This window comes from Phocoena sinus, chromosome 14 (genome assembly GCF_008692025.1).
Source record: "Phocoena sinus isolate mPhoSin1 chromosome 14, mPhoSin1.pri, whole genome shotgun sequence".
In the NCBI taxonomy this organism is placed as follows: domain Eukaryota; kingdom Metazoa; phylum Chordata; class Mammalia; order Artiodactyla; family Phocoenidae; genus Phocoena; species Phocoena sinus.
In genome coordinates, this window is record NC_045776.1 from 46,077,745 (window position 1) to 46,103,960 (window position 26,216).

Genomic DNA, 26,216 nt, shown 5'->3' on the forward strand with positions numbered 1-26,216 from the left:
ATACACTAACACTAGAACATCCTAAAGTTGGGTTGAGAACAACCCGTAGCAGGCTGAGCTTATAAGTAAGTCCAAGGAAAATTGGCTAAATTTAATGGGTAGTTATGTAATAGATAGTTTGCATGTTGTATCGTGGAATGACCACACTGTGCTGAGTTATCTGTACCCGAGAGATTATACTAGTTGGTTAAACCATTAAGATATTTCTTACATTCTCTTGACTGATTGAATATTTAATTTTTCACCTGTTCTGATAGTGAAAAGGTAGCCTAAAGTGGACCTTACTAGTACCTAGAACTTGAGATGCAGAAGAGTGTTTAGTATTAGAATCGGATGTTTTGGTCTACAGCCTCAATTAAGTAAGATATTTAACTTTCTCAAGTAGCATTGGGAAAATTAGTGGTGTAATGCTTTTAAAACAGCTTGAGTCATTTAAAAGGAGGTGTTATTATAAACATAATATGGCATTCATAATCCAATAACTTGGAGAAGTATTTGATCCATGATCTGTTCTTAGATTTTCTTTTGCAAAATATACTTACTTACCTATACTAAAAATAAATAAATAAATCCTGGAATAATAGTGTACTTCTGTACTACTACATACTGTTATTTTAATATTGTTTTTTATGTTAATTTTAAAAATTAACTCGACCATAGCATACTTATGTACGACCATATAGTTTTATATTTTTATGGTCTTAGTTTTAATGTTTGTTTTTGTGTTTTTTAAAAAATTGTACTTGACCATCATAATTTAAAACATTCATGTGGAGTTTCCCCACCCCCATTCTGTATATAATTTAGTGTTTTGGTGGATTAAGGAATTAGTAAAAAATAAATAAGTAAAAAATTAAAGGATCATAATTTGGAATCTTTATTATTCCAGAAATTATTGGAACTAGAAATGTGAAATGACTCTCTTTATCCTCATTATTATAATAAATTTTGAGTTTATTCAGCTTTCTTCTGTTGCATTAAATATTAAAATTTGTAAAATTCTGGCAAAGGGAAATCTAAATTGTAGGGACGGGAAATAGTTTAGTGGTTTCTGGGGCTGGATATGGATGGAGACAAGAGATTGGTTACAAAGGGGCATGAGGGAATTTTGTGGGTGACAGGAATGCTCTAGAACTTGACGGTGGTGGTTAGGTGAATGTATAATTTTTGAAACTCATTGAACTATACTCTTAAAATGGATGCATTTTATTGTATGTAAATTATACCACAATAAAATTGGTTAAAATATAAATGACAATTCACACATTAAAAAAAAAAGTATCGAATTTCATATTACTGCTTCCAGTAAGGATTCTAAGGAATGCCCTTTCAGTGTTTTTTTTTCCCATATGCAGTTCTAAGACATTTCACAATTTATTTTATTTTTAGTAATAATCAGTAGGTCATTCATATAAGTCAGAAGAGCACACACGCCAGATAAAACTATTTGAAACTTTAGATATTTGCTGTCATCTCTTCAAATATTTTTTTTAAAACCAATGTCTGGTAGTACTAAACCTTAAAAATGAAATAAGTTTAATTGTAGGGAAGGAAATTAACATGCTACCTCAGTTAATTATTTCTATAACCTTGTAATATAGGTGGATTTATTTCCATTTTAGAGACTATCAAAGAGGGAGTCAGACAGTCTGAGTATTTATTGTGAGAATCCATAGTAGAACCATATCTGGTTATAGCAGAGTTAAGCCTGACTGCAAAGCCCAAGGTGTTTTCCCTCCACCAGGCTGGGACCCTTTTAATATGATATTCAGGGAATGAATATCGAATTAGAGGGAAATTTCAATTCCTCACTAATGAGTTTATAAGGTTTTTGTAAGGTAGTTAACTTTTGAGTTACATTCTCTATTTAATTTTGGCCTTAAATAGTTTGATTTATTTTGGCATCTGAAACCAAAATTTAATGCTTGGTTAAGATTTTCATTTTTTTTTTTTAATATGTTCCCTTAGAGAAAGAAGAAAAAAAATCTTAGGTAAATGATTCATAATCAGTTTTATAATGTTCTTCACATTGTCTTGATCAACAAATAATGTGTTGGTAAGTACTCAAAAAATATCTTTTTGTGTGTGAATCCTGGAATTTAAAATACTTTCTAAGAGCCAAGAAAGCCTCAGGCTACGCATGGTTGTTTTTTGGGTTTTTTTTTTTTTTTTGAAACTGTGTTTTTTCAGTGTTCTTTTCTGTAAAAGTAAATTCAAGAGATTCTATCATTGTGTTAAAACATTTTAATGTTTAATGGCACATTTTCCGTGTTTGAATAATTTGAATTACTTATCCCACAAATGAAATCAGTTGACATCTTTTAAAAATATATACATCCACATCTACAACAGGTTTTTGTGTGACTGTTTTGTGGCATGACTGAGTACACGCTGATTTGTTTGCTGCCCAGAAAGCCTAGAACTATTTTGTTTGTAACTTGACCTATCGTTGGTGGGTGGATACACTTGGCTTGACTATAATAGCAAACAAAATGTCTCTTGGTTGGTTGGGGAGCTGTTAAGTGAACTCTGAAATAAATCACTTAAAAAACATTAAACTTATTAAGGTAAAGGCTATGATTTAATCCCTATGCTTAACACAAATCTTTAATAAATCAGAGGCTGTGACTACTTTAATTTTTTTTTCTTTTGTTGTCTTAATTGGTTAACACAACAGTTCAAAGTCTGCAGTTTGTTCTTTATGGCTTTCTGGTCCAGTTAGTAAAGAAAAGTGTGTTCTGTGCAACCAAAATATTAGTCTTTCACAGCTCCTTTGGTATACACCCCCACAAGAGCAACTCCAAGATTGGGTTCTCATGTCTTGCTTCTCATATTATATTTCAGGAAATTCAAAATTTAAATTTCACACACATACACACACACTCACTCTTTACGAAAGTATCAAATGTATACGGGACAGTGCACGTATAAGTGGATAGTCTGCTGAGTGTTCATTAATTGATCATAGTATTTAATAAGCACCCAGTCAAGACACAGCATCCCAGGGGTACCCTCTCCAATTTGAGCCATCTCTTCAATGGTTACTATTTACTTGACTTCTAATAGCATATATCAGTTTAGCTTATTCCCATACTTGACGAAGTCATACACTGTACGCCGTTTTGTAGCTGGCATCTTTCACTCAATTTGTAGAATCATCTGTATATTTGTATCTTATATATTTTTTAATAGTCACAAAATTCGGAAAGGCTCATGGACTCTATAGAAGGATCTGGGGGATTAAGGAAGGTGAAAACTGAGTTAAAAACAAAAATAAAAACAGGCTGTTTCATTGCAGCTAAAGGTCACTTCAGTGTTTATGGTGTCAAACCACGAAACACCTTTTGTGGATTTTCCTACCTAGATTTCTTCTTCTTTAGTTCTGGTAAATTGGCAATATTGTTCACCAAAAACCAAAGACATTTGGAATTTAGTAAGGTATAGCTTTTCTTGCCCTTCCCTAATATCAGAAGGAGGATGGAGACAAAGCACTAAACATCTTTTTGACTTGAAGTCTTAAAGCAGAAGGTTTGGGTGTTAAGACTAATCTTTTCAGTGATGCTTCTTAATACCTTCCTGAGCTTCCTAGTGACCCACTTCTCAATGAGGCCCTACCCAGATTTGTTTTTAATTAATTTTTATTGGAGTATAGTTGCTTTGCAATGTTGTGTTAGTTTCTACTGTACAGCAAAATGAATCAGCCATACATATATATTTATCCCCTTTTTGGATTTCTTTCCCATCTAGGTCACCACAGTGCATTAAGTAGAGTTCCCTGTGCTATACAGTATGTTCTCATCAATTATGTTTTATACATAGTATCAAGATTTGTTTTTAATTTAAAAAAGGTTAAGTTGGGGGTTACAATACCACAGACTGCTAGTTTTCTGGCTGGTCAGTGCATCTTTGGGTATAGTTGATCCTCTTTTGTGTTTGTGTAGCTTTTTTAAATATCTGAGAGGTTGCCATGAAGGATGCAGAGCGCCATGCTTGTCCCAAGCTTTCTTTCGGAGGGCCTTTTCTCTCCATTTATAATACATGTTGAGTAGAGCTAGAATCTAGGTGGAGGATTCCATGCATAAGGATAAGGACTAAGGAATCCATATCCAGAGGGAATGGGCCACCAAGGGTCTGTTTTTTTTCAAGGCAGCTCTAATTCATTTATGTTTGCACATGAGTGGACTTCACAATATTTAGAAAGATTGTACTCTTATGTGGCTTTAGCTTATTGATATCTAGTTGGTATTTCACTTGTGTTCCGCCCTTACACATAGTTTTCTACCATAGAAGCAATTGTTTACATACAGTGTTTGTATTTTCAGCATTAAATTTTATTTACAGTTCTGTCTTTTTTGTTTGACAGATAGCTAAGAACATTTGGGGAGAATCGCATAACCATTGATTTAATTTACCATCTGATTTATAGCTAAGTGCCTTGTAAATGAAGCTGAATTAAATCCATGATTTGGTTTATGGTCTTTCCCTTTATTTGAGGCTGTCTCAATGGAGCTTTGTTTAAAAGGGGGATAGTGGTATATTTGAATGTAGATAACAACGGATTATGTGTAGATAGCTTATAACATTTTATGGCCTAGAATAAAAGCATTTTGGAAAACAGTGAGGTTACTTTTTCTAGTGTTTGTGTATGTAATGGATTTGTTAAGAATCGTCAAGACTCTGATATCTTATTTTCTGAAGTCTTGGTTCTTCATAATTAAAATAAATAATATATAATAATATACATAACATGTAATATGTATTATATATAAGTTGTATATATTGGAATAAAATTATATATAATTAATTAAATATATATACATATGGTGTGTTTCTGGAATACTACCTTGGTGGGTATGCCAAGATATAAATTTAGACTGTTCACCTCCAAACACAGTCTTCTCAAACATCATGCTGTATCAAATGGATTACCTCTTTATATTTCCACATTGAGATATTTTGCTTATCTGAAATTTACTTTTGTATCTGGCATGAAATAGGAGGTCTTTTTTTTTTTTTTTTTTGCGGTACGCGGGCCTCTCACTGTTGTGGCCGCTCCCGTTGCGGAGCACAGGCTCTGGACGCGCAGGCTCAGCGGCCAATGGCTCACAGGCCCAGCCGCTCCGCGGCATGTGGGATCTTCCCGGACCGGGGCACGAATCCGTATCCCCTAAATCGGCAGGCGCCGACTGTCAACCACTGCGCCACCGGGGAAGCCCCGAAATAGGAGGTCTTAACATGTGGGTAGCTGTCATTTGTCAAAGAAAACTTCTGGTTTTTCTAAACAAATGCTCCCTCTATTAAGTACAGATTGCCATAGGCTTCTGGACGTCCTTTTTTCTCTCTCCAGTTGTGCTGATTGCCTAGTGAGGCAGTGTGCACAATGGTTAAGAATGTTGGCTCTGGAGCAGGACGACCTGTTTGGGGCCCTGGTTTTGACACTTGGCTGTTGTGTGAACTTGGACAGCATGTGTGGCATTTCTATCACGCAGGATGTCTGTTTGTAAAATGGGAGTAATAAGTAGTATCTGTCATAAGGTTGTTAGGAAGAGTAGGTGGGTTAATGTATATACATCATTTAGAAAAGTGCTTTCATATGGTAAACAAGATGTAAGATCTTTAACTGAAGATTTGGGGGTATAATCATTACCCTCGTTTTACACGAACATAATCAAGGGGTAATTTAATTGTTTGAATAAGTTTGAGTACTTGGTACGTTCGAAGCTCTGTTCTGTGTTCAGTGTTCCAGGGGGATAACTTGTCCTTCTGCGTGGAATGCTGCCAGTGCCCCTTAGATGGCATGCGGAAGCCACAATTGAAGGGCGCATATTTTAACATTCCTCCTTTAATTCTAACAGATGTTGTCTAGGCTGATACAATTAGGGAAAGGGATGAATATATATGGAGTGTCATTCTGTCAGCAATTTGATTTGGGAATTACAGGTAATCAAACAGGAGCTATTCTGGTGTCTTCGTAGGTCTGTCTCTTTGCTTCTGTGATTTAATTCTTTAATGTTCTTTTATGGACACAAGCATGTGTGTGTGTGTGTGTGTGTGTGTGTGTGTGTGTGTTGTTTTGAGACTAGCCTGCAACTAGAGTAGGTTACTTAGTCTCTGAATGTTTTTAACATGATCATGAGGACCCAGCAGAGAGGAGAGGGTTAAGGGTAGTCTTACCATACTGGTTGATGCCAGTACAGAATCTGCAAAAACAGAGTGAAGGTAGATTCATTGTTCTTGTAGATGTTGATGATTTATTGATGATTAGATGCAAGAAATGTTACATTTAACTTAGTTTCATTCTATCTTAATAATATTGCATTATTTTTGAGTAATTACTATGTGCAGGCACTGTTCAAAGTACTTTACATTTATTAACTCATTTAATTTGCAAAAAAATTTTACTCAATTACGTATGAGGACACCAAAGTACAGATAGGTTAAACTGAGGTGCCCAAAGTTATTTTGTTAAGTGATGGAGCTAGGATTCAAATGCCAGCAGCCTGATGTCGGAGCCTGTGTTCCTAGGTTTGATATTTATTTGAATGTAGGTAAAAAAATTAAGGCAGGATAGACTTTTTAAAACAGCTTTTTCCATTGTAAAATGTGGTACATGTAGAGGAGTATATAAAGCATATATGCAGTTTAAACAGTAATTAAAGTTTACAAAATATGTCCATACAACTACCAGACATCTTGAGAAATAGAATATTACCAGTGCCTTGAAAGTCTCCAGAGTACTGTTCCCATTTCCCTTCTTCCTCCCAGACGTAACCGTTATCTTCATTTTTGTGATAATTATTCATTGATTTTCTTTATAGTTTTATCATCTATGTATATATTCCTTTTATATATGTGTAAATGTATATATAGAGATGTTTATATAAATGTGTATATATCATGCATATATGTGTAAATGTACCATGTATACGTGTGTATGTATGTAGATGTGTGTATATATACACAAATGTGTGTATATATAGATATAATATATTTTTTGTGATTCCTTCTTCTCAGTATTATGTCCGTAAGATTCATTCAACTGAGTCGTGTAGCTATAATGTATGCATTTTCACTGCTCCAGAGCACTGCATGCTATAAATACGGTACAATTTACTTACTCAGTTTATTGCTGATGGACTGTGTGTCTGGTTTCAGAATTTTGCTGCTGCAGACATTCCTGTACATGCCACCTGGTCATAAGTGCCAGGGATATTCTAGGGCTGCATTTCCCAAATTTTAGCTTATATAAAAACCACCTAAAGCTTGTTAAACAGATTCCTGGCCCGATCCCCTGAGCTCCTGATTCAGTATCTCCAGCAAGCTCCCAGTGATGGAATGCTGGTCTGCTCTGGGGTATGTCCCAAGGAGTAGGATTGCTGGGTTACAAGTTATGTGCCTGTTCTTCTTTACCAGCTACTGCAAGAGTTGTTCTCCAGCTGCTCCACCAGCACCATGTACATACTTTTCTTTTTTCATAATCTTAGTATACATACTCTAGTTAAGCTTTAGAATTTTTAACGACCTGGTAGACTGCATAATGGTATCTCTTTTTGGTTTCAATTTGTATTCTTTTGGTTACTAACACGATGGAGATTGTTTTTATATATGTTCCGGCCTTTCGTCTTCCTTGCGGTGTCTGCAGAGCCCTAGTCCATGGAATGAAGTTTGTAACTCGTCTGTAGCTTGGCCTTGCTATTTGTTGCCCATTCTCTTTGCCTAACGTTTTCAGTCATGGTTTGTATAGTATCTTTCCAAGGAGTGTGAGCCTTCTGGAAAGCTCACTCGTGATTAAATCTGTTATTTGTGGAGTGCTTACTATGTTCCAGGCCAAGCAGGCTGCCTGCATTGTCTTATGTAATCCTCACCTCAGCCTCCTGAGATAAGTCGGCATCATTATCATCATCCATTTTACAAAAGTCTGAATGCAGCCTGGCTTAACCCAAAGGCACACCTCTAGGAACCTCCCAGGGTTTGAGTATTTCTTCCCCCCGGTAACAATCAGGTCCTTGGAAGTCTCCAAGAGCTGACCCAGTGGGAGCAAGATAAGTCTTTGTATTCAAGATTTTGTAGGATTGCAGCCTGGAGGAGAATTTGGACTCTAGAATGAAGACTTCAAGGATCTCAATTCCCGGGAGCAACCTTTGGCCTTATGAATGGGAAAATCTGACACTGAGCCAGTATTAGGCTAGGCTGCTGTGGAAGTAGGTGATTTCTGTCTCTGGCCAAACAACCCCTAGTGGTGATTTTAAGAGATGCAGGTAACTGATTGGTTGACAGTGCTGTGACTTGCCCTGTTTTTCCTGACCTCAAGCCGGCTTGGCCCTGAACTGTAGACACCCAGCAATGCAGAGGCACATGGGATTCTCTGTTCCCAGGACTTGGGCGTCCCCGAGCACTTGAAGAGACTTGGTTGTCTGCTCTCAGACCCTCAGTGTCCAGCCATCCTAGTGGTCTTGTGGCCCTGCTGGCGGTCTCAGGATGTTATTTGGCCTGGCTTCTTTTTGATCTTCAGCCTTGGCCTCTGAGTATTCAGTAATGTTGAGACCTTGTTGGTAATTTTGTTGTCTTTGAAGAGACCTAATAAATAGTGCTTCTTATCCATCTAAGTTCTGGATAAATAAGACAAAAGAGTCAGCAGATAAAGAACCACAATACAACCTCTATTACTGAGAAGGACGAGGGTAGAACATATAGGTCACTGAATTAATTCCCCCCCACCACACCCGCCTCCCATCTTTAATGGTGCTGGATGAGAGCCAGCTTCCCACCTAGGGATCCTGCTGTTTTAAGGTCATCTACAACATAGCAACATTTGCACTGTGGAAGGAGGCTGGGCTCCCAACAGAAAAGAGGTGAGGAAGGGACCAGGCTCTGTGTGCCCAGTCGTTTCATCCAAACTGACCAGAAAGGTTGACAGAGGTTGGGGGGTGGGTGGAGGTGGGACGTTGCTCGTGTAGCTCTATATGGAAGGAGGGAGTAAGGGTTCCGCTAAGCCTTCCGCAGTTTGCATTAACCATTGAGTTTATTATGTTCTTACCCATCAAGTGTGTGCTCATCCCAAAGAGTGGCAATCACCCTCAGAGGGAGAGATGGACTCTCTCAGGACAGTCTTGCTCCCAACTTCATGAAGTCCTGGACAATCAATAGCTTTACTTTATAAAGAGTCCTCAAGTCTAATGTGGCACGCAAGACGGTCACAGCAGCACGGGCACATCTCGGAGATACTGTGTCTTAGATTCCAGGGCATTGTGATAAAGCAAATACCGTAGTAAATGGAGTCACAAATGTTTTGGTTTCCTAGTGCGTATAAAAGTTCTGTGTACACTATACTGTGCTCTTTTAAGTGTGCGATAGCATTACGTCTACAAACGCCATGTACGTGCCTTCATCAAAAAAGACTTCAGGGACTTCCCTGGTGGCGCAGTGGTTGAGAGTCCGCCTGCCGAGGCAGGGGACGCAGGTTCGTGCCCCGGTCCGGGAAGATCCCACATGGCGCGGCGCGGCTGGGCCCGTGAGCCGTGGCCGCTGGGCCTGCGCATCCGGAGCCTGTGCTCCGCCACAGCAGTGAGAGGCCCGCGTACCGCAAAAAAAAAAAAAAAAAAAAAAAAAAGACTTCAGGGCTTCCCTGGTGGCGCAGTGGTTGAGAGTCCGCCTGCCAAGGCAGGGGACACGGGTTCGTGCCCCAGTCCGGGAAGATCCCACATGGCGCGGCGCGGCTGGGCCCGTGAGCCGTGGCCGCTGGGCCTGCGCATCCGGAGCCTGTGCTCCGCCACAGCAGTGAGAGGCCCGCGTACCGCAAAAAAAAAAAAAAAAAAAAAAAAAAGACTTCAGGGCTTCCCTGGTGGCGCAGTGGTTGAGAGTCCGCCTGCCAAGGCAGGGGACACGGGTTCGTGCCCCAGTCCGGGAAGATCCCACATGCCGCGGAGCGGCTGGGCCCGTGAGCCATGGCCGCTGAGCCTGCGCGTCCGGAGCCTGTGCTCTGCCACAGGAGAGGCTACAACAGTGAGAGGCCCGCGTACTGCAAAAAAAAAAGACTTTATTGCTAAAAAATGCTAACCGTCATCTGACAATGCACAGTTGCCACAAACCTTCCGTTTGTAAAAAAGAAAATCAGTACCTGCAGAGTGCAGTAAAGCTGCGTATGCCTGTAGCTGTGCAGCCTGCAAAGTTGGAAAGCAAACCGATCCTGATCCTAGGAGAGTTTTTCTAGGCGACATTATGACCCCAGAGCCTGTTCTTAAATGTCCCAAAGACCATGATAGGAAGCGGGTGACATCTGAGGGAAGGACTCACCATGGGTGGCAAGAACCTTCCCTGGTTGAGTCTTTCCCCAATGCTAATGGGGCTAAGCCTCTTGTCTGTAAGTCGTGACCTTTGAACTAAACACAGAGGTCAAAGGGGAAATGGAGGCTTACAGAGACAGAATATGCTGGACGAGAAGGAAGGGCACCTCCGAAAAGATGGGGATCGCCACCGGGGGCATTTCTGAACCTTGCACATAGTTGGCAGTATCTCAAATGCCAGTTTCCTGAAAGAAAACCCAGAAGGCACGGGTGGGTCCCCTCCCCCTGGATAAATACAGAATGCTAAATTTAACCTCCCACAGGGAGCCTCTCCCAGATGAATTTTGATTTGCAACCAGCACATTCAAACCTTCTACCTGGCCTTCCCCTGTGAGCCCCTTGAGGCTGTCAGCCCGCCACTGTCCCCAGCGTGGGCTCTGTTGGGTAGATGACTGGGGGATGCACTGTCTTGGGAGCAGGTGTTTTCTGTCTCTCACCACTTGCTGTGGGATTGCTTTGGCCAAAAAAGGCCATCTGCAGGGGAAGATTTCTCCTTAGTTTATAAAGATCAGTCCAGACTGCTTGGTGGAGGCTGGCCCTTGAGCCTGTGGTCAGGTTACAAGAAGCCAAGATGTGCCTTCTTTGGCCTCCGAATGCAGAGCAGAATTAGAGGCAGACAATCCAGTGCCGCCCTCCTAGACCTGTCATTCATAATTTGAAGTGAGAACCTCCACAAGGCTCTTGAGTTCACTGCCATTTAAAAATAGCAAATATTGTTCTGCTCACTAGTCTTTAGGCAGGAGATGTTGAAATAATCCCCTTTTTCTGTGCCTTAGCTGTCTGCTCATTCACGGGCACCCCCAGGAGTCCTGAGCTGCCTCAGACCTTTACCAAGGCCATGCTGCTACGGCCCTCACCCAAAGGCGTTTGCCATTTGGCTGTGGTCACCGTGTGGCCTGTCTCCTTGGTCCATGGCCTTCCCTGAAGTCCACCGTCTTTGCTCTGGGGCCTACCTCTGTAAACAAGCACTTTCCTAGAGAATAACCACCGTAAGTTGTGGTCACACATCAAGATCAATACCCTGTGGTTTAGGAACTAAAGCCTGTTGATGTTGAAAGCTACCTGCCCAACTATAAAAACCCACCACACTGCACAATCAAGACTACAAACCACCAAATTGAAAAACAGGCAGGGCCCTAGGAAAGCACCCTTTCTCCCCTGCTCAGAGCCCCAGTACCTCCGGGACTGTTTTCTTCCCCAGCATTGGATTCCTTTTTTTATTATTTCTCAAAGTCTCCAGAGAGTACACCAAATGCCTAAGTCTTTGAAGGGGCCCAATAAATGGGACCTCTCCTCCCTGAACCAGGTTCTGAACAGAGTGAAATAGAAGCCATAAGAGTCAACAGTTAGGAAAGGAAAATCTCACCATGGTTCTGGTGAGATCTGGGCTGGAAGGCATGGCCTTTATCCATGGGCTTGTCTGTTGCCAATATGGAACCCCAGAATTCCATAGACAAGCGCACTCAGTTGCAGGTGGTGCTGCCCCCCACCTACAAGTGCTGCAGGGGATCCGTGAGCTCGCAGCGTGGAAAATGAGATCACCACGCTTGTTCTCTGTGGGCCTGTGACTCCCAGGTGGGAGGAGTAGGGGGCAGAGCCGGGCACCAGGTGCCGAGATGTTATTTCGAATTCAGCCTTCAGATAAGTTCAGTTCATCCCTCTTCTCTCTAGAGTAGCAGTTCACACATTTCTTGGTCTCAGGGCCCTTTTACACTCTTAAAAATCATTAAGTGCCCTAATGAGCTTCTATAATGTGGGTAATATCTACCGTTGTTTAGCATATTAGAAATTAAACTGAGGAAATTGTATGGTATTGATTTAATTCATTTAAAAGTATTAAACCCATTATGTAACACAAATACCAATTTTTATGAAAAATAACTATATTTTCCAAAGCAGAACAACGAAATTAGTAGGAAGAGTAGCATTGTGCTTTTGTATTTCTGCACATCTCCATGTCTGACTTAGTAGAAGACAGTGGGTTTCCTGTATCTGCTTCTGCGTTTACTCTGTGAAGGTATGACACATCACTCACCCTTTGGAAAACTCCACTTGACACTCGTGAGAGAATGCGAGTGGAAAGGATAAGAATATTGTTGTATTATGGAAGTAGTTTTGCCTTTTCAGTTCCCCTGGAAGGATCTTGGGGACCCATAGGGATCCCGAGACCACACTTCGAGAACTGCTGTTCAGTCTGACTGACAGGTGGAGTGGAAACAGATGAGAGTATTAGAAAAGCAGAGTTCCTTCCACACGGAAAGAAGCTTCGAGAAGGGAAGATGCACTCCCCCTCTACAGGTTATACAGTGCAGTTGTCCAAATGCCAGACTTAAACTACTCAAGATAACCATAGGTGGAAGAAATGCTAGTCTTCAGTCCCCCCGAGTTGAACCTGGAACTGGTGACGTTAGTCCTGTAACCTGTGGGTTAGCATGCAGGGCTGGTGCGCTGGCTTCTTCATGGCTTAACCTAGAACACTGCCGGGCAGGGTGCTACTTTGGGAGCAGGTTCAGGAAAGGCTTGGAACTCTGACGTTATTGACAGAGCCCTCTTCATGGCAGCACATTTCTGGAGACTGTGCTGGGAATGTGATTTTCTCACAAGAATAATTGTATAATTGTCTTGATAATTATCTCATCAAGGACTCAGAATGAGATAAATCATCACCATGGCCAGCTATTCAAATTAAATCAGAGTTACAGGCACTAGAAGCATTGGTAACCATTTTTAAAAAGTGAAGTCATGTTCCAGGTTTTATGAAACAGACGTAATTGTACATGAAGACCAAGGAGTGTGGGGTACAGAAAGCGTACAAAGAGTCTATCACAGACTGTAATTATGCCCTCATCGATATATCACCTACAGAAAATGAATATGCTCACCATGGTGGGTATTTACTGATAATTTTCCATGTGTGCTTTTAGAAGAATTTGGGCTTGGTTATGGTGGAGGCCGGGTAGGGCGGGGAGTGGGGTGACTTAAAAAACAAGATGTTTCTAAAAGTTTGACCTGATGTTTTCTCTCCGTTTTTTTCACATGGTGAACAGAAACATTGTAATTATTCTGTTAACGTATATCACAATCATATTTGAGAATCATATTTTAGGAAAAAATTCACAATGGCAGCAGGTAGATTTGTCACTTGGTCTTAATTCTTACAGGACAATTTCCAGCCCTTAGCCAGGGTCTGAGGTTGCTTCCTGATGGTTTTGTTTGTGTGTGTATGTGCATGTGCGTGTGTATGAGATGGGGCAGTGGCTAACAGTGGTCCCCAAAGCCTTTTGGTGTAGGTTTGAATATCATCCCTAAATTGATTAGCTAAATGACTCATGGCGATTTCCCTTCAGTTTGCTTCCTTGCCTGTGAAACAGCAGTAGTAATAGTACCTACCTTGTAGGGTTGTTGTGAAGATTGTTGAGATATACGCATGGAAAGCATTGTAGCACCATTCCTAGGCACTCGATAAATATTAGCAATCACCAACATTCAGTGTATTTAGTTAATTTCCAAGTTGATTATAGCCACAGTCTGATGCTATGTACTCTACTACTTGATGACATTTTGAACCTTGTGTAAAAGCATGTTGCAGTCTCTGCTGAGTGTAATGAGTTGATGGGGCAAAATCAATCAAAGCCAGGATTGGCCACGTCTACTGGAATTGCTGTAGGCACTTCTGGAACTTTCAGTGGCAGTTTAATTGCCTAACTGCCTGAGCCACTGTCTCAGGATTGTGTTATACTTCTATAAGCCAAGTCAGTCTGTAGGTGTAGTGTTGCTACCCCTGAAGTTAAACATCCAGATGCTTATTGTAAACTCCTGTCTATCTTTTGAGACTCCACTCCACAAAGTCTTGATGCCTAGGAAGCCTCCCCTCACAGGGGCTGAAGAGATCAGCGACTGCACAGACCTCTGTGGACTTGACTTGCTACATGTTTGTATATGGTCCTAAGGTCTGATAGGTTCAACTCCTGAGAAGTCCACACTCTAAACTGCATCTCCGATGAGGCACTCTGATTTTTGTCTGTCAAGCGTTTGTACTGCAGTGCTGTCTTCCAGCTCAGAGTTCAAGGACAGCACGGTTGTCAGGTTCCTGGACCAGCATCAACACCGCTGTTTGACTCTCTTTGTCCTTACTTGATTAAAAGAAATGAAAATCAGAAAAAAATAAAAGTACTGATACCAGATATATTCAAGGACCTGTACTAATAACAGAATTGAAATAAAGATGGACACGAGGTGGGTCACAGGGGGCAGTGTGACCCCTGCACGTAAGGTGGTCTAGGTTGTATTATGAAGGCAAGAAAGGGTTAACCTGTTCAAAACGCTGTGCTCTCCCTCCAGGACAGTACATGACAAAACAAAAATATCAAAGTCCAGGGTTAAACTTCTGCACGTTTCAAGCATATTTCCAGGGATATGAAATTCAGAGTGTCATCAGTGGCATGACTTATGCAGAGAAAGATCTTTAAAGAGTGGCACTAGCTCTTGAATAATCTTATTAACATAGCCTCCCACGTCATGGATGGAATCCTGTGAAATGTAGAGAATCTGGCAAATGTATGGTGATAAATTGGATTTAAAAAAAATTAGTCATGCAGAATTGGTCTTGAAGGGTTCCATTATTCTATTACCATGTACCCCACTAACTGCTTTAAAAGTGTCTTCACTAATTGCTTATATTTGCTTATATTGTTTGGAAGACATACAGGCATAATAAAAGCATCATCAGAGCTGTCCCCCCCCCACCGCTACCCACCCACACCCACACATCACCTGTTATAAAAGGAATTTCACTTGTTTTCTTTTGTACATGTTTGTGAATGAAGTTTTATTCTTTGTCACCTTGGTTTCTTTTTTTTTAATTTTTTATATGTATCACTGTATACATGTCAATCCCAATCTCCCAATTCATCACACCAGCACCCCGCCCCCCACCACTTCCCACCCTTGGTGTCCATATGTTTGTTCCCTACATCTGTGTCTCTATTTCTGCCCTGCAAACCAGTTCATCTGTACCATTTTTCTAGATTCCACATATATGTGTTAACATATGATATTTGTTTTTCTCTTTCTGACTTATTTCACTCTGTATGACAGTCTCTAGATCCATCCACGTCTCTAAAACTGACCCAATTTCGTTCCTTTTCATGGCTGAGTAATATTCCATTGTATATGTATACCACATCTTTATCCATTCATCTGTCGATGGGCATTTAGGTTGCTTCCATGACCTGACTATTGTAAATAGTGTTGCAGTGAACATTGGGGGTGCATGTCTTTTTGAATTATGGTTTTCTCTGGGTATATGCCCAGTAGTGGGCTTGCTGGGTCATATGGTAATTCTGTTTTTAGTTTTTTAAGGAACCTCCATACTGTTCTCCATAGTGGCTGTATCTATTTACATACCCGCCAACAGTGCATCACCTTGGTTTCTTTTCAGTATTCCTACTTCATAAAATTCTTTAAAAATATTTCTCAGGTATTTATGTAGCGAAGAGATAAAAGTCTTCACAAAAAAACCCCCAACAGTATCATGACAATAGCTAACCCTTGTCTTATGGTGAATCAGGTGTTGTTGCTATGCTTCAAAGCAATCCTAGGAGACCAGTACTTCTCTTCTTCTTCTTCTCCTCCCCCCCTCTTCTTCTTCTCCATATTATTATTATTATGGAAAAGGTGGAGGCACAGATGAATTTATAAAGCTTGTCAAGGTCACATAGGTAGCCAGAGGGGAGCCAGGATTTAAACCTAAGCAGGTTTGCTTGGAGGCCCAGGTCTTAACTACTACGCACATTCCTGCCTTTATTTCCATAAAGAATAAGGGGAACAGACATATAAAGCAAAAAGAGTTTTCCAGCTTTGTGGACTGCATTTGATCATCTACCTTCTCAGTACTTTAATTGTTAGTAGATTCTGACCATCTGAAAGGGAAAAAAGCAAGAGATCGATGTGTGAGGTGGGGGAAACCCAAACATTCAGTTGATTAAACTTAAAGAGTTTATGATAATCAGCAGAGCCTCGGTTTTAGGTAGGCTGTCTTCAGAGCCAGAAAAAGAGGAAGGTTCCATTAGGTTTGGGCTGCTTTCAGATGTGAAACGTTGAGCCAGTCACCATGAATGATCTTGATCAGGAAGAATAGGGGCATGGAAAGGTCCGCTCTGGCTTCGGTGGAATATTTTAAGAGCTTGGATTCAGGAGTGACTTGGAGGAAATTCGAAAACAGAGCCAGTGACCAAGGAAGACTATAAAAAAGAATCACGGTAATAGGAACCTCAAAGAGTAGTGGACTCAGCTTGAAAGCTCGTGGTACTGAGACTATGGGAAAATCATAACGAGAATAAAAAGCGTTGTCACTGTGGGTTCAGAACCAGAACAGATAGACCGATCCTAACAGGCCCGCAGAACTTCTCCGCTCCCGTTATGCTTCTGTCCTTTTTAGACAAGGAGGTCGATCTTCCGCCTGGGAAGAGTAGAGCAACTACCTGTAAGAGGAAATGGAAACTCAGGATAGGTGAGCTGATTGTAGAGCACACAGAGCAGCACTAAATGAGTTGGGATCCTCTGCTCGGTGTGAATTCCATCCTGGTGGGCCAGGAGGACGTGCCCACTGCTTTCATCTTGGAAGAATTGTGGAGAACAGGGGAATTGCTAATGGACTGGAGATGGATTAATGTCCCAATTAAAAGAAAAGCCAGGGCTTCCCTGGTGGCACAGTGGTTGAGAGTCCGCCTGCCGATGCAGGGGACACGGGTTCGTGCCCTGGTCCGGGAGGTTCCCACATGCCACGGGGCGGCTGGGTCCGTGAGCCGTGGCCGCTGAGCCTGCGCGTCCAGAGCCTGTGCTCCGCAACGGGAGAGGCCACAACAGTGAGAGGCCCGCGTACCATAAAAAAAAAAAAGCCAAATCCAGAAAATGTGGTGTTCAAACAAAAGAATAGAGGGCCCCATGCTGACCTGGGGCAGAATTCTGCAGCCAGTAATGAGGAAAGGCTGGCTTGCAATTTTCATTTTCAGATGTACACAGTAACTAGGAAACAGCATGGACTTGTTCAGAACAGAAAAAAATAATTGTTTCTTTATTCCCTTTTGTTGCAAAGTTATTCAACTTGGAGACTAGGGCGGAAAGGCAGGCATGCCCATATCTGGAGTTCAGAAAGGTTTGGGGAGATGGAGGTATTGGGTTGGATGTGTGGCTGCCCAGTGCTGCACGGGCACTTGTTAAACATACTGATTTATCCACCACAGCTCTTAAGATTCTGTGTTAGTGAGTCTTGGGTTGGGACCCAGGAATCAGAATTTTTGGTGAATGTCCCAGATTACTTGCTATCTGAGTAAGTTGGGAATGACTGGGCTTTAGGACAGATGTACGAGGTAGAATCGTGTTGTCATCATAGTATCAATACTGATATTACTCAGGGCTAATACACTGAATAACCACGTGCCAGACACTATTCTAAGTGCTTTACACATGTGATCTCGTTTAATCCTCACACCCGCCCTGTGCGTGGGTGCTGTCTCAATATACATATTGTACACATGGGGGAACTGGGACTTCTGAGGTCTCACAGATAGTAAGTGATGGGCAGGATTCAAACTCAGGCAGTCTGGCGTGTTGAAAGTCTGGGCTGTCCCCTCTTAAGAGCCTGGTTTATGGCTCTGGGTCAGTGGGAAGGGCCATGTCTGGGCATGTGTCATGCCCTGTCTTTAACATCTGAGTAGCATCATTATGAAGACATTGGGGTGATTCAGACAGCCGGGAGGAATGACTAAATCTGGATGGGAGTATTAATTTATCGAGATCAAGTCTTGGAGGGTTAAATGTAATTGTTGCCCCTCAGGGCCCCAAGTCAGAGCAAAGATACCGGAAGCCACTACTTAACAGTTGCCTGGTAAAAAAGACCTGGGTTGTTTGGGTTGACTGCGCGCTCAATATAAATCAACAAGGCCTTTGTCTCTGCTCTACCTTTTGCCTGGGATGCCCTTTTCCACTTCCTCCTCTTTCTCCTGGCAAAATTTTAATCCTCTTTAAAGGCAGAGCCTAAATGTCACTGCAGCCGTGGAGTCCTCTTTGATTTCTACAGGCAGACTTATCATCCCATTTTGCTGCTTTAGCACTTTGTTCCGGACGTTATAATTTTGCGATTATCTTTCTTAGCTTGTGCCACTCATGTCCACGGTCACTCAGCCGGAAACACGGAGGAGGAAGGCAGAACCTCCTTCCTCCCTCCCTCCCCTCCCTCCCACTCGAGTCCCTGCCGAGGAATCAATTTTAACTGTCTACGTATTGATACAATCGCCCCTTTCTCATTCCTGCAGCCCCTGCCTGATTCAAGTCTGTGCCCTAACTTGTCGCCAACCTGTCACTTGTTGCCCCCCAACAAAACACACACATTTCCCACGACGCATCAGAGAATTCTCTATCAAACACAATGTGCCTGTGCTGAAAATGTGTGCCTGGCTCCCCACAGCCAACAGGATAACCCCAAGCCCCCAGCCATCTATGATCTAACACTGTCTAACTCTCCAGCCTCAACTTTTGACTCCCTGCCTTGCTTCTTGGACTCCCGTGACACTGAACTCATTGTAATTCCCCAGGCAGTGTGCTGTTTCTTGCTGCCTTGTTCTGGCTCAAGCAGTGACTGCCTGGGATGGCTTCCCTGCCCCGCCCCCCCCCCCCCCCACTGCCTGACTCCTCCTGGGCTCAGCTTGGGAGGCCCCCAGATCCCTGCCCTGGGCTCTCCCCATGCCCTCTGCATCCCTCTACCTCTCACTGCCACTTTCTATTGCAATTATCTCTATTTTGCTCTCACTTGAAGCCTTGAACTTCCTAAGTGCAGGGCTGTGTTTCCTTCTGTTTCTCCTGGCAAGTGGACACTTAATACATGTTTCTGCAAAGAATTGTAACTATTTGTCCTACTCGGCAAGACTAGAGGATTAGAATCTTGCCTTTTCCTCTTCCTGGAGGTGAGGTCTTGGGTATTCACCTCTGAGGGAGAATCTGTTTGCTTATTTGTAAAATTTGGATAATTAACAGTCCCCTCGGGGGCTATTGTGAGAATTAAGCGAGATGGCGGTGTTTTATAAAATTTAGCTTCCTATTCCAGGGATCCACAAACTTCAGTCCTGCTGCCTGAGTTTGTATGGCCAAGAATCTTTTTCACATTTTTAAAAGCTTTTCAAAAAATCGTAATAATAATAATAACTTTTGACCCTTGAAAACTATATGAAATTTCAATTTTGATGTCCATGAATGAAGTTTTATTTGAACGACCAGAGCCATGTTTATTCATCTACTGATTGCCCACTTTTGCACTTCGGCAGCAGAGCCGAGTACATTATTCAAGTTAGGAAAATGCATGCGATTCACTGCCCCCTCCTTGTACACGGAACTTTTTGAGAGGAGGTTTCCTCTCTTTGAACTTCTGGAGCCCTCCCCCTGGTCTCCGCAGTGATGAGTTAGTGTTCGGGGGGAAGCCACAGGAGCTGGCTTTGGGCTTTCGGAAAAGGAGAACGTTCCAGTAAGAGTTTCGTGGGCTGTTGGGATAGTGACCTCTGCACTTCTGGGGGTGTTAAGGGTAGTGGTCACTGGTTTTCTGTGTCACTGTGGAGCAGGGTGTCACAACATTGGCCCTATTGACATCTGGGGCTGGATAATTCTCTGTGGTAGGGGCTGTCCTGGGCATTGTGTAATGGTTGGCAGCATCCCTGGCCTCTATCTACTAAAAGCCAGTGGCATCACCTCTTCCAGTTTCAATGACAAATGTGTCCAGATGTTGCCAGATGTCCCGAGGGGGCAGTACCACCCCGGGTTGAGAATGAATGTTGGAGAACGTTGAAGCATTATGGGTGAGACTACAAAACTTTCAATGTCCAAAAAGCTGTTGGCACTAGAGGCTTCATGAGTTGGAGCTGGCTTCCCTGGATGGGTTGTGTCACCAGCTCCGGGGCCTCGCATGATCCCGGACTTGGTCCCAGCCCCTGTTTTGTAAGGTTGCTGTGAGCATTAGATGAGATATCCACGCATCTACAAAAGACCTGTTTGGTGATTGTATTCATTTCAGTGCTTCCTGTCTGCTTCAGGAACATGTTAATTTTGTTATTCCTGGACTGAATATTAAGAGGGGAAATTAATAATAAATTAATAGGGAGAAATACATACTTGCCTAATTATATGGAGCCTGTTTTTAAGAAAACACATTATAGGGGCTTCCCTGGTGGCGCAGTGGTTGAGAGTCCGCCTGCCGATGCAGGGGACACGGGTTCGTGCCCCGGTCCGGGAAGATCCCACATGCCGCGGAGCGGCTGGGCCCGTGAGCCATGGCCGCTGAGCCTGCGCGTCCGGAGCCTGTGCTCCGCAACGGGAGAGGCCACAGCAGTGAGAGGCCCGCGTACCGCAAAAAAAAAAAAAAAAAAAGAAGAGATGACAGTTTTCCTCTAGTCTGTAGATTTCATTGCCCTCTGAGAGTTCACCTAGAAAACCACACACTGCCCTAACCCTACCACCCACAGGATGGAATGTGACCCTTGTTTGTCTCTGGCCTGCTGCCCCCTCCGAGCTTTGTTCCCATCTACCTCTTGGGGTTGGATCCCCACCATGGCTCCCCTCTGTAGCTGGAAGGCTGGAGGTAAAAAGGCCCCTTAACCCCTAACCTGTCACTGGGACACAGATTTAGAACACATTGGTCCAACTTATATGGCGAACTTGGGACTTCCCTTTGTTTGTTTTAGTTAGCTAAAAGTTAACTAGAAGCGCTTGCTCTGTGCCAGGGCCAGTATAAATGCCTGGATGGTTGCAGCTGGCAAGTAGCAAAATATCACCCTGTGTCCCAAACTCGATGGCTGTTGGAGGCCCAAGTTCTAACTTGTCAGAGAGTCCTAGCGATTTTCTCTTTCTCACTTTGAAATACGTAGAGCAGGCAGGGTATACAGGGAATGATATACTTTGCACCCGCATGTCTGTGCACACCTTCACGTTTTACCCTGTTTGCTTTAGATTCTTTTAGAAAGAAATGAATTATGACAAATAAAATCAAAGCTGCCTATAGGATTCTTCCTGATGCTTTTCCTGACTCACCTTCCCCTGGGGTAGCGACTCTCCTAAATTTGGTGCTTATCGCTACTTTGTATATTTTTATATTCTTACTACATATGTATGTTGTACATTAGCCTTTGAATTCATACCTTATATATAAAAACAGTCACCAATCATGCTTTGGATTTTGGGGTTTTGTTTGCACGATTTAGACTGCAGTGCACCTTGTTGCCAGTGTGAATGTGGAATGTCGTATGAATAGACTTCTGAACTTACTAAAGATAATAGTCGTTTCTAGGTTGATTTATAATTAAATTTCTCTTTCAACCTTACATGAAAGTTAAAGAAACTGAGTATTTGTTTTGAGATGGAACCTCGTGGATAGATGTAGCTCCAATTCTTCCACTTTAATGCTTTTTTTTTTTTTTTTTGACTAAGTGAAAATTTATTGGTCCATTTCTCCTATTGATGGGCATTTAGGTAGTTTCTAGGTCCTGCAGTTACAACCATGCTGCAGTGAACATTGCTGCACACGTTGACTGGGGCGCCCATGGGAGAGTTTCCCAGGGAATATACCTGCCATGTAGGATATGTCTACTTTTACCTTTACTGGGAGTTTCCGAATTGCACTCTAAGGTGATACCTGTGTAAGGGGGTTGATTGCTCTGTATCCTTGACTCGAGACAATCTTTTCTTGCCCTTAACAGACTTAATATTGTTTGCCAGTTTGATGGGTCTGACCTAATATCTCACTGTTGCTCCAAATACAGTTTTGAGATTAGATACTGTGTGAGATTTAACAAAGTCCAAATGTCCTTTTCTCTTGATTTTCTCGGATCTGAAAAGAATCCTTATATACTAGATTCGTCTGGATCCTTGCAACTTCAGTATTTGCAGTACTTCCCATGCATCATCCAGGAAGTCCTTCAGTTGTGAAGCTGTGCAGACAAATGTTTTGAGGTCTCCCTATTTCTGGGGCCTCCCTTTCTCCTTCGTCCCAATTTCTTGTTCTCCTCCCCAGTGCAGACTTCTCCTAAGGCTGGTCCTGGAGCTTTTGAAATCCCTCCTTCAGGCAGCTTCTGTCCACTCTCTTCCTCCTGTATTTGGATCCCCATCAGGGCCGGGTAAAGATTTTTATAATTAACGTAAATGCTGCATGAGTTCTACTGAGGCTTAATCATCCTGTGATGATGTCAGTAGGAAGTAGGGAAATTAACTTGGGGTGGGGACGGTGGCAGCAGGTGGATAGCACTTGGCATGATGGAGATTTCAGCCCACTGGGTAGTTAGCTGTGTATGTGATGAGACAGAAGAACACGGCAAGAGATAGTGACCTTCTCATTTTTAAGTATAAAAAGGAAACATAATTATATTAATTTTTATTTACATTTTTAATGTGTTCTTGCCCTTGATCAAATTAGAGAAAGATACACACTTTTTTTTTTAATTGAAGTATAGTTGACTTACAATGTTGTGTTAGTTTCAGGTGTATAGCAAAGTGATCAGTTATATATATATATGTATATATATATATATATATACATATATATATATTCTTTTTCAGATTCTTTTCCCTTATAGGTTATTAGAAGATATTGAATATAGTTCCCTGTGCCATACAGTAGGTCCTTGTTTTTTATCTATTTTATATATAATAGTGTGTATCTGTTAATCCCAAACTCCTAATTTATCCTTCCCCTGCCTTTCCCCTTTGGTAACCATAGGTTTGTTTTCTATCTGTGTCTGTGAGTCTAGAGAAATATATACTTCCGATTGGCTGGTTTTACTTGGTATAAGACACTCTATATCCTGCAGTAAGTATATTGCAATTTTGCTCTTTAATTCAAGGGCATATTGAAACAAACTTCATAGAGAATTAGACGAGAATATAAAAATCAATATACTCAAACGTATACATGTTTCTTGCGAAGTTAAGTTAGTGATGGTGATTTGTGGAGCCTCCGAACTCTCGGGCTGTCCCCCCACCTCCTGCTTCACTTGAGAGTTTTTCATTCACAATGACCATTTTAATGGAAATGTTCAGTCCTTAGAAGAACCTGGAATGTGCATTATTTAGATTTTACTGGACAAGTGGGATTTGTTTCTTCTACCCTAGTTATCAAAAAGATTAACCCTTTGACCTCTACACTCTCATGGCAACCACCCTGACAACAAAGGGGTTATTTGTACAAAATACTGGGAAAAGCAAGGCTTTATGCCAAGTGGGATGTTGCTCGGTTGAAGGAGGTGGCAATCACCGCACACATTCTTTTGCTCGTGTTGCAGGCGTCTGTGGAGGCGTCTGGTGAGACCGCATTATGCAAGACTGGATTTCCTGAAGATGTTTACAGTGCAGTCCTGTCCCAGGATGTGCTCGAAGGACAGCCTCTTCTCAATGGTAGGATCTCAAAAGATACGTTTGTACACACAGCGTCTGTGCTCTTGAAACACCGTTCCACGCTGCAGTTAAAAAAAGTCTCTCAATGATCTCTACTGTACAATAAGTCTGAATTTTTCACTGTCCCTATAGTGAAACTGTAGGGACTTTATTTTAGGATTACAGAAGAGCTCCCGAATCTCTTAGGTACATAACTGGAAGGCTCCCGATCTCTTGGAAACATCAGAGAGCTTTCATTTTCCATTTACGGTGGAAACCATCACACAATTAATTTTTACAATTTTCAGCCTATATTTTACTTATGTTGAAAAATCATATTTACCAAATATCTGATTCTGCTGCTTTTAAAAATTATTTACAGCTATCATCTGCTTAGCATTTTGAATCAAAGAAATGGCTATAATGTTATCTCTGCTGAGACATGTCAAACTTTAATATTTAGCAAAATTATAATGAACAGATTTAGCAGGTAAAGAAAGTCTCAAGACAGGAGCATGAAATCCATATTTTTATTATGCCATTGTTTATAGAAATTACTAGATAGCTGCTTTAGTTGTAATATATGTGAATTTCCAATATAGACTCATCTCCTATCTAAATATGGATCAAGGTCATCGTAGTTATCATATGAAAACTCTTGCCAATAAGTCTAGATTAAATCTGAAATAAAACGAAATCAAAAGCAAAATTCAAAGTCCCTTCTGTTACCTCTAATTGAAAGCAAATAAAATTTTGGGTAGTAATATTTTCATGGACTTATTTATCATTACACAAAATGTCATTGAAATAGGAAAGCAAGAAGAATTGATTAAGAAGTTGTATTTAGGTTCTAATTTCCCACAAATCGTGCGTCTCTCTGAGCCTGTTTTAGACAGTCGCTTTTAGAAAATCTGAGCGACCTCAACTAATTAATTTACACAGGACTCTACCACACAGCCTTAAATGAAGTGTCTCTGTAGCTCTGACAAACCTTAGTGGTACCATACTTAAGAATACCATAGACAGAGGACTTTGAAATGTAAATGGACCCTACTAAGCATCTGTGGTGCAGGTTATCTTTTATTTTAATTTCTGTTCTGATTGTGATTTGCTTACACCTATGTGATCTTTCCGAAGTTGATTTTTTTATTTAAAGACATCCTCCCGTCCCTGCCTCATCACGTGGTATTTTAATGAGTAAATGTTAAATCAGTCTGTCTCAATGCTGAATTGCTATCTCATCTAGTGGTTAATGGTTGATGCGAGAGAGGTTTAATTCAAATCAAAGTGTGTAGATTTTTTTTAACTTAATACAAGTCTCAGAGTTCTGCACATTTGTCATTTTCTTTAAATCTGTAAATTATTATGTGGCATCCTAGGACCTATGTGACCTTAAATATTATTTGAATGCTGAAAAAATATATTGATATGATTCTAAAGAATAATTCAGGCAGAGCAAAAATGTCAGTGGAAGTTGTTGCATTTTTGCATTTTATTTTTGAGATACATTTTTAAATGGATAATTCCTTCTCCTACTTTCTTCTTCTAAAATCTTGTTGAAATTTGCTGGTTACAAATAAACAGACGGTCTGTCTCTAGAAGCCATTGAGTTAAGATGAAATACATTGGCATGCTGAATAGTTTTGAAAATGAAAGCCTGTTTTTTAGTTATTAGATAATGCTGGTGACAGTAGAAACCGTCATTTTAGTATAACCTAGAAACTTGGAACTTCGCTGGACTTGTAAATATAAAAGATTGAAAATACTTCTGACTTTGTGCTCTAGCCATCTCTGAGGGGAGTGTGTATGACAGTCTCTGGTAGAATTTCTGCGCTTTCCGTATGCCCAGTTATTATCATTTTTATCTTTTAGCCTTTTTGATAAAACTGTTTCTCTTCTGACACACCATTATTTTTTTTTCTTTATCATTCATAGAATATGTTAAAGAACACCAGCATCTCAATGTGTGAAACGTAAAGTTCATAGTATTGATTCCTAGAAAAAACGGGTGTTTTTGGAAGGAGGAGGGCTTTTGTGAAACATCAACATTCCTTTTTACAAGAGTGTTGTCACCGGTTATATTTATTTGGGAGAATTGTTACTTAGAAGAATTCTAGTTATTTATTATTTTTTTTTACCTTTTCTGTCTTTTTGGAGTTTTTAGTGAGATGATAATCCAAAGTTGGGTGTGTCCACTGAACCCAAATAAATACCATACCATAATTATATTCACGAGTTCTACGTTCTGCGCTAAGTCCATTCACCATGTATATTCTAAAGCTGAGAGGAATCTATTGCAAGACCAACCAGAGTGATCACTTTTGCCATGGTTTTATGATTTACAGTGTTCAAGGAAAGAAGTAATTGTGCATAAGAAATATGCAACAGTTTTCCAAGGCATTTGCCTCATGGCAGGTTCTACCGTATTAAGGTTGACATTAGAGTCTAAAAACCTGTTGAAGTCAT

At 41.3% G+C, this 26,216-nt stretch overlaps 1 protein-coding gene across 3 annotated transcripts in view; it reads left to right on the forward strand.

Annotated features, from left to right (window-relative positions):
* CDH2 (cadherin 2) overlaps window positions 1–26,216 on the forward strand; it is a 214,774-nt gene that overhangs the window by 7,097 nt on the left and 181,461 nt on the right. For 2 of the 3 annotated variants that reach the window (XM_032602880.1, XM_032602881.1), the window contains exon 2: window positions 23,660–23,771. The exons of the other annotated variant lie outside the window; for it this stretch is intronic. In XM_032602880.1, the coding sequence (XP_032458771.1) occupies window positions 23,660–23,771 (112 nt within the window). The remainder of the gene's footprint in view (window positions 1–23,659; window positions 23,772–26,216) is intronic. 3 annotated transcript variants of the gene reach the window in all.